The 13,848-nt window shown below is 38.7% G+C and overlaps 1 protein-coding gene across 2 annotated transcripts in view; it reads left to right on the forward strand.

The window, feature by feature from the left end:
- Positions 1–13,848, forward strand: part of LOC128640004 (uncharacterized) — a 114,340-nt gene that overhangs the window by 58,213 nt on the left and 42,279 nt on the right. The window contains exons 2-3 of one of the 2 annotated variants that reach the window (XM_053692298.1): positions 1,444–1,600; positions 12,409–12,528. In XM_053692298.1, the coding sequence (XP_053548273.1) occupies positions 1,444–1,600; positions 12,409–12,528 (277 nt within the window). The remainder of the gene's footprint in view (positions 1–1,443; positions 1,601–12,408; positions 12,529–13,848) is intronic. The other variant, XM_053692299.1, reaches the window with a different exon arrangement.

Below are 13,848 nucleotides of genomic sequence, written 5' to 3' on the forward strand. Positions count from 1 at the left end.
GATTGAGACAAACACATTTCAAACAGAATAATACATTCTCAGGTTTAGAGTAAATCTTTTACATGTCATACAAGACACAGTGAGAACCGACAGACCAACACTCATTACACAGCACTGCCCCCCCCTTTCTCTACTCATAACTTCTCTGAATGCAGGAGAAAACTTCAGCATGCACAGCTCCCTGCCTTGAAATGAAACTGTTAACCCCTTTGTAGACATTAAAAATGCAATAACATTCTCCTTTTCTCTATGCATTATTATCAATATTTTGCTATGAGCAGACCCCATTTTTTAACAACACAATAATAGCAGCAAAATAACAGCAGGTATGATAAAATGCACAGTCACTTAATATCTTCTAAGCACAGCACAGCACAATCATATAGCAATAAAAGCAAGCAAGCAAGCAAAAGCACCAAATACTAATTCAAATCCAGTGATAGGTAACAAAAACTCTACTATAGGAATGTATAGGGAAAACGTCAACACAGATGAGACTCAAACTCACCACAACATAGCGATGCCAACTTGCACAGGGGACTTAAACCTCACGTCAAATGCATGCTAACTTTTTATCTCTTGCGCGCTTCACCAGACAGGACTGCACCCCTGTCTAAACTAGCACAGGACTGTAAACCTGTCTAGAGGGGGTTATCACAAATGCCGGCTGGACTAAAAACCTCCGCAAAAAACCCTGCTTCTTTACTGCAGGAACCCCGTAACCCTTTATCATATATAATCAACACCTATTATAAGAATAAATTTAGCTTCAGATTCACAGAGGTATAAGTAGAGTAAAAAACACTCATCTACTTACCCAGTGCGAATCCCACAAGCTGACGCCAGAATTGTTAGATGTTGTTTTCAGGGGGGGGAGCGTGTCAGTCAGGGCTTGGCATGGAACACACCTTATCAGCTGGAAATGAATGTATTTGATTAGGATATCCAAGAGAATAGCATTCAGACCACGCAACAATGAGTCTAAAAATGATTCTGTTTATTGAAAGATGAAAGGCACGTCTTATAGGCGACAGTTACAGCATATAGGGTTAAAAAGTGACGTATTCATAACTACATCATATCATACCATATTTCATGAACAAAAGAAGCTTATTGAAATAATTGAGAGAAAGAGGAGTATGAAGGAGTATTCCTTATAACAGTAGCGAAAATACATCTGTGCGCATAGCTCAGCCCAAAGCAAGGCCGTTTGGCCATCTTACTTAGATAACTGATTTCCAGGCGCATTGCCAGGAACATTTGCAAGGCCAATAAAACTAATACAATTCTTACTAACATCAGCATATTTCTCACTACATAATGACTGCTGTAATAAAAGCTTCTTTAGACAAGATGGATGCCTAAGACAAAATGGTGCTGGTCATGCTAACAATTCCTAACAACTGCTATTTATGGCTAAGATCTATTTATTTTCTTTTACAGCTCAGTAATGTTTCAAGCAAATTCAACCAATGGACCATTTTCAGTACAACCACAGTTGTCTTTTATCCTTCCTGTAAGCCCCCAGGTGGGACATGGACAGACACTGACCGAGCCTTTTTACCAAGCATTTTTAAAGGGACAACCAAAGACTCTGGGGGTAAGTGTTTGTGGAGAAACTACATGGAATATATTTTAACATAATATTAATATGTGAAGAAAGAAAATATGACATGCTGAGAATTACTGTGGCTAGCAGGAAGCATGAATAGAATGCAGATGATGAAGGCATAATTTTCTGTTAGCGTCAGCTGATATAGCATTTTTGATATAAGCATTTGCAGACCTGCCAACTTTGTAAAATATTTCATAGTGTGCAATATATAATGGTTTCACCGGAAGCAATGTCACAATGAAGTAGCTTTAACGTTAACAACGCTAGGATTTATGTGTGTTGTAAATAAAAGGGACCTTCATTGATGAAATGTAACCGTTATTTTGTTGCTCTGTTACACCAAACTAACGGCTAGATTACAAGTTTTTCGTTATGAGCTGTGCGGTGCTAATGAGCAGTTTTCCATCACCGCTCACTTACATACAACGCTGGTATTACGGGTTTTTACAAACCCAGCGTTAAAAGGCAAGAAGTGAGCGTTGAGCAAAATTTAGCTCCTTACCGCACTTCAATACCAGCGCTGCTTAAGTCAGCAGTGAGCTGGTCGTACGTGCTCGTGCACGATTTTCCTATAGGAATCAACGGGGTTAGCCGGCTGAAAAAAAGTCTAACACCTGCAAAAAGGCAGCGTAAAACTCAGTAACGCAGCCCCATTGATTCCTATGGGGAAATACATTTTATGTTTACACCTAACATGAACCCCGAGTCTAAACACCCCTAATCTTACACTTATTAACCCCTAATCTGCCACCCCCGACATCACCGACACCTACATTATTCTTATTAACCCCTAATCTGCCGCTCTGGACACCGCCACTTACATTATACTTATGAACCCCTAATCTGCTGCCCCCAACATCGCCGACACCTACATTATATTTATTAACCCCTAATCTCCCTCCCCCAATGTAGCCGCAACCTAACTACACTTATTAACCCCTAATCTGCCGCCCCAACAATAAACATATTAACCCCTAAACCGCCGCACTCCGGCCTCGCAAACATTCGTTAAATATTATTAACCCCTAATCTGCCGTCCCTAACATCGCCGCCACCTATCTACATTTATTAACCCCTAATCTGCCGCCCCCAATGTCGCCCTACACACCTTTCTTACAGGAAGAAGCACATGTAACAAACATGAACAGAATACTTATTATATAAAGAAACATTTTACTTGACTTGTGAGACACATTCATTACATGCAGTAGACTTTAACTTCATACTTATAAATGTAATCTGCTGGACCTCCTCAGTGCTGTTGGCATTTTCTTTGAGTTCTTTACGTTCACAATGTTAACTGCACCTTGTTAAATTTAATTCTGCTACTTCATATTTTTATTTTCACTGAGTAGCGACTTCCATCGTCACCCTCTAACTTTTGCCTAAAGTTAGTTCATGCAGAAGGTGAATGCATGAAGTTGCTGTCTGCTGTTAGTGAGAAATGTAAAGCTAATATTGAAGCATCAACAGTGAAGTGATTACACTGGGGTAAAATGAGACTTCAGACTGTATCCTGCTGCAATGACTTTGAATCGAAACCGTTGCAAATTGAAACCCAGTTTATAACGTAAGTCAATGGGAAGTGAGGGAGTTAGGTTCCAGGCCCCTCTCAAAATTATCATAAGTAACACCTAATACATTATTTTTAAAGCTTTGAAATGAAGACTTTAAATGCTAAACAGCATTATAAACCTAATAAAATAATCACACAACACAGAATATATAATTAAGTTAAATGAACAAAAACATTTGCTAAACAGCATTATAAACCTAATACAATAATCACACAACACATACTTTACTTGCATTTTTCTGCAAACAGTTATTTCTATGCATTCCAATCTAGACTGATTTATAGACAGGAAGATCTTGTTCCTTTGAAATCTGCTCGATAGCTCAGGTCTGGTTAAACTGATTAATTTCAGCTTGCTTGGCTTGCATATCTTTGCTGCAACACAAGCAGACAGCTCCACCTTCTGGCTATTTTAATCAATCCACTGCTTCTCAATGCTTTTCAAGAACAGTCATATGACTGAAAAAAAAGGTTGTTATTCTGAAACTGCTCAAATTGAGCCGTTGTAAACCGAGGGCCACCTGTATATGTAGATATATTTGCTATACTGAGGCCTATTTACTATGGTGCGAGCGGACATATATAAGTTTATATAGGATAGAATTTGTTTTAAAATATTACTTAAAATATTTTATTTCAGAACATAGTTTTCTTATTCTTGATTCGAGCAGATAGCCAGCTCCTCTCTTTTGACATAAAAAACTTGCGGGAAGAAATTGTTTGGGAAAGTCCACTTACGCTTCCCCAACCTCCTCTATCGAGCGTTTGTGATTTAGACATAGGAGATATATCATAAACCTGCTGTGACCCGCTCCTTGGGGACTACATTACAGCTGCAACGAATATCCCTACAGTACCGGACTGGTCCTCGCTGAGTGTGGAGTTGCGACAGCCTTCTGGCCCCAAGCCGTACCTTATAGCTTGTGAGGAGCATTGTTCACTTCTAGCCTTTCCAGTGGCTTGCGCAGAGAAAACAGTCGACACAACTCACATAAGCTATGCAGCGCTGCAGAGTCTGGGGAGAGTAGGTCTAACCGGGAAGGAACTAAGGCGCGATGTACAACTTGGGAGAGAAGAGGTTTAGATACGAGTCTCCCACTCTCTGAAATTACACCTATTCCACTTCTACCCTATAAGACGTTGAGAGCACCTTGGCCTTCCTCGGCTACAAATTCTATGACGGTTGCATCTCTAGCCCTCTGGGAAAGGCCCTGGCTGAATGCTGCACCGCTATCAACCGCACCTATTTTTCTCTCTCACAATCGGGGTATGATGTCCAAACTCCCCTAAGACACATGTACACTCTAAAATATAACGTTGGCCATGTTAAATGTCCTTACTACTGCTCCCTTTACGCAGTTGGGAGTAGGTTAACGAGTTATTCACTAGGTCTTTTCCTCTCCTAAAGCCGGTATAGAGATCGTCAATGGGACATTCTTTTTCTGCATATTTGCCATTAATAACTGTGATACTATGATCTTCACTTTTTTCTGTTTTAACTGTGGATCAGTCTGTTGGTCTCTGTTATACATTGTTAACCTTTCTCACTATGGTTTTTTTTTTGTCCTAGTTTGTCATTAGTACATATCTTAGTTAGAAGTGCATTATTTTTATGTTAACTTACGGTGAATACTTGGATTTACACCTTCATATGCATAGGATGGTATATGAAACGGTGACTTTTATCATTTGTTTATCTGTATGTTTATGTGTGCTCTAACCTTTCTCAGAAATCACACTACCGCAATGCTACCCTAGACATTTGAATACCTTATTTAAATACTTCCACTAGGTAAGGTATAACTACTCAGACATCAACCTGATAACCTATAGGGGGAGGAGATATGGTATTTTTAGAGTCCCATTTGCTAGCTGTAATTAATCTTTATCTAACCTCCCCTGTATCTAACTCTCATCATAGGCTCTTTTTGATCTGTTCAATGCAGCCCATAAAATGTTTCTTAATTTAGCAGCTCATCTGTAATGTGAGCAGGTTTTGTCTGAAGGTACACTGTTATCTTGCCCTAGAAGTAATCACTCTATTAGATGTATGCATATTTTGTGATCCTTGGACAGGGCAGATAGTACTCATATTGAGCTAACCACATATTGCATGGCTGATTATCATTACAGGGTCTGGCAATATTAGGTAGACGTGTTTCCCTTCCTAGATTATATAATTTTAGGGCATATTTCCATATCTGGGCCATTTACATAGCATTGCGGATATGTACCATGGTTAGTCTCACCACACACACCTAGGGAATGCCAAAGGGGCAGTGGAAAGCTCCGTATCCTTAGGTTCCTGTAACCATAACTTTAAACATAGGAATTATAGAGCTTACAGTTTCTAGTCCCCTCTATATCTTATTTAATAAAGAGCCTCTAGTATATAGGTACAGCTTGTGTATAGTACTAAGTCTAATTCAGTACCCTCTAGTATAAAGGTACAGCTTGAGTATAGTAACAAGTCTAACATAGTGCCTTTAGTATATAGATACAGCTTGTGTATAGTAACAAGTCTCATACGATACTTCTAGTATATAGGTACAGCTTGGGTATGCCTAATTCAAACCATTCTCACTAGCCAAATTTATTTTATATATACTACATTTGCCAGATTTGACCATGCATTGGTCCATACCCAAGACTTTTTTTTTTTTATGAATATATGGGTTCATATTTATGTTTCATCAGTGTGATCCTTGTCCCCATTGGGTTAGTTCAACGTTATTAAAATGGTGTTTCTTCTCGGTAGCTAGCCTAGTGGTTCATTTGCCAGTTTTCGCATAGTTACTGACCACAGCACTGTTGATATTCAATCTCCATATTAGAGCTCTTTACACTATTAAGTTTAATGGCCCTGTAGTTTTTACCTTTCCAGTATCCTAACTGGCTCCGCCCTCCCTTTCCCCCCCATTTCGAGCGGCTCTTGCCTGCTGCATCCCCACCCCCATACACTCAGGCCCATGTGAGGCCAGACAAAAGCCAACTCCCTACCTCTTATCATTTTTAGTTTATAGAGTACCTCTTATCTCGGGGTAGGGATAATTAGTTATATGATATAAAAATTGAGGTTTTATTGTTATATGTTCCAGTCACCCTTGTTTTCTATATATTGTTTCACATTTTATGTTCATGGTTTCAGAGGTGGTGCTATAACTCATGTCAACTGTTATTCTCCTGCTACTGAACTTGCTATATTCCATGTCACTGGCTCTTATTTATATATATATATATATATATATATATATACATAGCACTACTACTGGTTGGATATTGTGATAACAACTGCTACACTAGTACACCAATGTTTCAGCCCACGTTTACTTCCTATATGAGAAATGTATAAGTGTCTTTATTACTTCTGATCCGTGCCTGGACATATTTTCTGTTTTATTGTTATTACTCACTACCTCAATAAAAAAATTATTAAAAAAAAAAAAAGTGCTAAAAAGTACACTAACACCCATAAACTACCTATTAACCCCTAAACCGAGACCCTCCCTCATCGCAAATAATAAAATAAAATTATTAACCCCTAATCTGCCGCTCCGGACATTGCGGCCACTATAACATATTAACCCCCAAACCGCCGTACTCCTGCATCGCAAACACTAGTTAAATATTATTAACCCCTAATCTGCTGTCCCTAACATCGCCCCAACCTACATTACTGTTATTAACCCCTAATCTGCTGCCCCCAAAATCGCTGCCACTATATTAAAGTTATTAACCCCTAAACCTAACCCTAAGTCTAACCCTAAATCCCCCTAACTTTAATGTAATTAAAATAATTCTAAATACAACCTACTATTAATAACTAAATAATTCTTAATTAAAACTAAATACTTACCTGTAAAATACACCCTAAGCTAGCTACAATATAATTGTTACATTGTATATATCTTAGATTTTATTTTTATTTCACAGCTAAGTGTATTTATTTTAACTAGGTAGAATAGTTAGTAAATAGTTATTAACTATTTACTAACTATATAGTTAAAATAAATACAAAATTACCTGTAAAATAAAACCTAACCTGTCTTACACTAACACCTAACTTACACTACAATTAAATAAATTACATTAATTAAATACAATTAACTAAATTACGCAAAAACAAACACTAAATTACACAAAATAAAAAAGAAATGATCAAATATTTAAACTAATTACATCTAATCTAATAGCCCTATCAAAATAAAAAAAACTAGCCTAAACTAAACTGCCAATAGCCCTTAAAAGGGCCTTTTGCAGGGCATTGCCCCAAAGAAATCAACTCTTTTACCTGTAAAAAGAATACAAACAACCCCCCAACAGTAAAACCCACCACCCACACAACCAAACCCCCCCAAATAAAAACCTATCTAAATAAACCTAAGCTCCCCATTGCCCTGAAAAGGGAATTTTGATGGGCATTGCCCTTAAAAGGGCATTTAGCTCTTTTTCAGCCCAAACCCTAATATAAAAATAAAACCCACCCAATAAACCCTTAAAAAAACCTAACACTAAACCCCGAAGATCCACTCCGTTTTTGAAGACCCGACATCCATCCTCAACAAAGCGGCAGAAGTCCTTAGCGAAGCCGTCAGAAGTCTTCATCCAAGCGGGCCGAAGTCTTCATCCAAGCCGGCAGAAGTCTTCATCCAGACGGCATCTTCTATCTTCATCCATCCAGGGCGGAGCGGCTCCAACTTCAAGACATCCGGCAAGGAGCATCCTCTTCAATCGACGGCTCTTCCAGAATGAAGGTTCCTTTAAGGGACGTCATCCAAGATGGTGTCCCTTGAGTTCCGATTGGCTGATAGAATTTTATCAGCTAATCTGAATTAAAGGTGAAAAAAATCCTATTGGCTGATGCAATCAGCCAATAGGATTGAGCTTCAATCCTATTGACTGATCCAATCAGCCAATAGGATTGAGCTTGCATTCTATTGGCTGTTCCAATCCAACCTTAAAGGAATCTTCATTCTGGAAGAGCCATCGATTGAAGAGGATGCTCCACTCCGGATGTCTTGAAGATGGAGCTGCTCCGCGTCGGATGGATGAAGATAGAATATGCAGTCTGGATGAAGACTTCAGCCCACTTGGATGAAGACTTCGGCCCGCTTGGATGAAGACTTCTGCCGGCTTCGCTGAGGACTTCTGCCGCTTCATTGAGGATGGATGTCCGGTCTTCAAAAACTGTAAGTGGATCTTCAGGGGTTAGTGTTAGTTTTTTTTAAGGGTTTATTGGGTGGGTTTTATTTTTAGATTAGGGTATTATTTTTACAGGTAAAAGAGCTGATTTCTTTGGGGCAATACCCTGCAAAAGGCCCTTTTAAGGGCTATTGGCAGTTTAGGTTAGGGTTTTTTTTATTTTGGGGGGGCTTTTTTATTTTGATAGGGCTATTAGATTAGGTGTAATTATTTTAAATATTTGATCATTTCTTTTTTATTTTGTGTAATTTAGTGGGGTTTTTTTGTAATTTAGTTAATTGTATTTAATGTAATTTATTTAATTGTAGTGTAAGGTTAGGTGTTAGTGTAACTCAGGTTTTATTTTACAGGTAACTTTGTATTTATTTTAACTAGGTAGGTAATAAATAGTTAATAACTATTTAGTAACTAGTCTACCTAGTTAAAATAAATACAAACTTAGCTGTGAAATAAAAATAAAACCTAAGATAGGTACAATGTAACTATTAGTTATATTGTAGCTAGCTTAGGGTTTATTTAACAGGTATTTAGTTTTAATAGGAATTATTTAGTTAATGATAGTCATTTTTTTTAGATTTATTTTAGTTACATTAAAGTTAGGGGTGTTAGGGTTAGACTTAGGGTTAGGTTTAGGAGTTTATAACTTTAGTATAGTGGCAACATTATAGTGGGGTTAATAAGTGTAGGTAGGTGGCGGCGATGTCGGCGCGGCAAATTAGGGGTTAATAACTGTAATGTAGGTGGTGGCGACATTGGGTGCGGCAGTTTAGGGGTTAATAACTGTATGTAGGTGTCGGCGACGTTGGGGTGGCATATTAGGGGTTAATAAGTATAATGTAGGCAGCAGATTAGGGGTTAATAAGTGTAATGTAGGTGTTGGCGATGTCGCGGGTGGCAGATTAAGAGTGTTTAGACTCTGGGTTTATGTTAGGGTGTTATGTGTAAACATAACTTTTGTTTCCCCTCAATGGGGCTGCGTTACGGAGCTTTACGCTCCTTTATTGCAGGTGTTAGACTTTTTTTCAGCCGGCTCTCCCCATTGATGTCTATGGAGAAATCGTGCACGAGCACGTAAAACCAGCTCAAAGCAGCGCTGGTATTGGAGTGCGATATGAAGCTGCAATATTGCCTGCTAACGCCGGGTTTATGAAAACCTGTAATAGCAGCGCTATAGGGAGGTGAGCGATGACAATAACTTGCAAGTTAGCACCGAGCCGCTCATAATGCAAAACTCGTAATCTAGCCGATTGTTAACACAAGCTATATGAATCAAGTATCTTATTGCTATTAGATATATATGGTATTTTGCAAACTTTGTTTGATCACTTACATTCTGTCTGAGGAAGGGTCATGTCTTGTATAATAAAGCACTGAAAATTCAGTGAGTTATAGCTATCTATGTTTCATATATATATAATCTCTAAAACAGAAAAGGGAAGGGCGCACAGCAAAAATGTCTTTCCTAGTGTAGTATATCAGATAACTTGAAAGTAGTTCAAAACAGTGTAGACAAATGAACACTCATGTGTAACAACCTCAGCTCTTATGAGGTATCGATAGAGCACTGTATGGCATATAGGCACTGTAGATCTCAGCTCCATTTCCCTCAAGCACCCAATTGTTCTTTTCTTGCAGGTATAGTCCTCACCTCCCCAACAGAAGATTAACCGTTTCAGAAGGGAGGGCAAAATCCTGTTCGCAAACAATCTTTATGTGACCTCCTTATATGATTTATTGGGGATGAGGGATGTGGGCTTAAAAAAATCGTTAATGAACCAATTCATATAAACAATCTTTATTGTCTCTTATATGTGTGTGTATGTATATGTGTATGTGTATGTGTATATACAGGGAGTGCAGAATTATTAGGCAAATGAGTATTTTGACCACATCATCCTCTTTATGCATGTTGTCTTACTCCAAGCTGTATAGGCTCGAAAGCCTACTAACAATTAAGCATATTAGGTGATGTGCATCTATGTAATGAGAAGGGGTGTGGTTTAATGACATCAACACCCTATATCAGGTGTGCATAATTATTAGGCAACTTCCTTTCCTTTGGCAAAATGGGTCAAAAGAAGAACTTGACAGGCTCAGAAAAATAAAAAATAGTGAGATATCTTGCAGAGGGATGCAGCACTCTTAAAATTGCAAAGCTTCTGAAGCGTGATCATCGAACAATCAAGCGTTTCATTCAAAATAGTCAACAGGGTCGCAATAAGCGTGTGGAAAAACCAAGGCGCAAAATAACTGCCCATGAACTGAGAAAAGTCAAGCGTGCAGCTGCCAAGATGCCACTTGCCACCAGTTTGGCCATATTTCAGAGCTGCAACATCACTGGAGTGCCCAAAAGCACAAGGTGTGCAATACTCAGAGACATGGCCAAGGTAAGAAAGGCTGAAAGACAACCACCACTGAACAAGACACACAAGCTGAAACGTCAAGACTGGGCCAAGAAATATCTCAAGACTGATTTTTCTAAGGTTTTATGGACTGATGAAATGAGAGTGAGTCTTGATGGGCCAGATGGATGGGCCCGTGGCTGGATTGGTAAAGGGCAGAGAGCTCCAGTCCGACTCAGACGCCAGCAAGGTGGAGGTGGAGTACTGGTTTGGGCTGGTATCATCAAAGATGAGCTTGTGGGGCCTTTTCGGGTTGAGGATGGAGTCAAGCTCAACTCCCAGTCCTACTGCCAGTTTCTGGAAGACACCTTCTTCAAGCAGTGGTACAGGAAGAAGTCTGCATCCTTCAAGAAAAACATGATTTTCATGCAAGACAATGCTCCATCACACGCGTCCAAGTACTCCACAGCGTGGCTGGCAAGAAAGGGTATAAAAGAAGAAAATCTAATGACATGGCCTCCTTGTTCACCTGATCTGAACCCCATTGAGAACCTGTGGTCCATCATCAAATGTGAGATTTACAAGGAAGGAAAACAGTACACCTCTCTGAACAGTGTCTGGGAGTCTGTGGTTTCTGCTGCACGCAATGTTGATGGTGAACAGATCAAAACACTGACAGAATCCATGGATGGCAGGCTTTTGAGTGTCCTTGCAAAGAAAGGTGGCTATATTGGTCACTGATTTGTTTTTGTTTTGTTTTTGAATGTCAGAAATGTATATTTGTGAATGTTGAGATGTTATATTGGTTTCACTGGTAAAAATAAATAATTGAAATGGGTATATATTTGTTTTTTGTTAGGTTGCCTAATAATTATGCACAGTAATAGTCACCTGCACACACAGATATCCCCCTAAAATAGCTATAACTAAAAACAAACTAAAAACTACTTCCAAAACTATTCAGCTTTGATATTAATGAGTTTTTTGGGTTAATTGAGAACATGGTTGTTGTTCAATAATAAAATTAATCCTCAAAAATACAACTTGCCTAATAATTCTGCACTCCCTGTATATATATATATATATATATATATATATATATATATATATATATATATATATATATATATTATATATATATGCACATAAAATAATGTTAAAAGTTGCTTTACAAGCATCCAAAAGCAAACAGTTCTGATAAAAAAAATCTCTCCAAACAGCTGGAGGTGCTTAAAAATGTGCCGTAGCACCAGTGTCTAAAATTAGGCTAGTGAGGGGGCATGGCCTGACGCGTTTCGCGACACGACAGGTCGCTTCATCAGAGGTATATATATATATATGTATATATTCTACATGCACAGCCACTCTGAAGCATTCCTCCCGATCACTAAAACTATGTGAAGCACGGTCTGTGTCGGGTGCTCAAGAGGGAATGCGGGTGTCACATTGCGGGACCATGTGAGTTGACAGGTCTGCAACTTGCAAGCAAATACAGAGCTTTATTAAAAATAGAATAAATGATATTTAGAGTTATTTAAAAAATAACATAGAACAGACTATGAGTAATGTTAATGATATAGGTTTTTGATTGTAATAGTCAGCTATATTAGTTATGTTCAAAGATATATTACTGCTGAGCTGATTACCTGTGTCATATTGTGTTTCATTCCTAGACTGTGCAAATCACTTTGGTGATCTTACATGTGGCCCTTAGTGCTGTACTTATTGCCACCATGGGCTCATCTCTGTCAATAACTATTATTAGTGGCGTCACCTTCTGGGGATCGATTTTTGTGAGTGTATCTGCTGTCTGATATATGCATTTATAATGTAAACATAATGTGTACACTGCCTGCTAATCTTTTAAAGATGTGAAATAACCTTTTATGTTGCATACACGTGAGCTGAAATGCATTTATACATAACGCAAACCCACCACCTCATATATTATGTGCACTTGTTTGCATATCTGATGTCACAGAACAAAATCTACTGTAGCAGGGTAGCCCAGACTATTGCCCGCTGGCCCCCCATCAAAGAGTTTTTATGTGGCCCTCAGCATCAGTGAGCAGAAGACACATCAATAATTAGTTATCGAAAATGCAGTTTCACAATTATCATTAAGGGATAAATCATGTGATGGCTGCGGCAGTGAAATAACATCACTGAGCTAGCACTGCCGCAATCTTTGTTTAGGTTGCCTCGAGTATGCACAATGCTTGCAAAAAAGATGGCCACTGCACATACGCGGTGCTGTTTTCACTGCTGGCTGCCTTCAGATTTATACCTGGTCTGTAAATCTAGTTCCACCCTCCCTCCCTGTTTAATTGGATGGCGGTTTATGTATTTCTGCTCCTGTAGATTAACACGGCTGGAGTATGGTTACTTGAGCTAGCCTTGGGTAAGACTGTCTTTTTAATTTTTGTTCTCGCCCTGGTGATAGCTAGCTTGTGCCGCCTAGCGGATCCAGGTCCTTTTAACGGAGAAAGATTGTCACACTCTGGTAGCGGGAGGTCTTGGCACATTTCTACCTTTGGCAAATTAAATGGTGTGAAGAGATGGCCAGGCTGACGGGAAGGGCCTAAAACCCTAGGTGTGTGTCTATGGTGTCCCTCTCAGGAAGACGGGTCACAAAAACTCCCTGCAAGCCCCATTTTTCATTGCTGTGGGCACATTCCGTTGTGGGGCCTTGACCTCTTGTTTAACTTGAGTAGACTAGTGACTTAATTGACGCCACCCCAGTTACAATTGCCAGTTATGTTATTTTGTTGAATATATGCAACCTTTCATGGTCTCTCTCTCCACACCTGGTCTCTTTGTGTTTATTTCATTATTAGGGGTCTAGTTATTTAATCTACACCGTTAACTCCTAACTTGAGTCTTTTATCCCTTTAACAAATTCCTGAACCTGAAAATACTGCAAATCAAATAGCTTGTTTAGAAAATTTGCAGCATTTTGAAAACCTAGGTTTTGAAATTTGCTTTTTGGCCTCTCTAGGGACATTTTTTTTTTTTTACACAAAAGCAAGAGGTATTAAATGTCCCTATAAATTAAATTAATATAATTTTATTTTGAGGCAATATCTTTAGTATAAGTCAATAATTTTCTGGAA

This window comes from Bombina bombina, chromosome 9, assembly GCF_027579735.1.
Source record: "Bombina bombina isolate aBomBom1 chromosome 9, aBomBom1.pri, whole genome shotgun sequence".
In the NCBI taxonomy this organism is placed as follows: domain Eukaryota; kingdom Metazoa; phylum Chordata; class Amphibia; order Anura; family Bombinatoridae; genus Bombina; species Bombina bombina.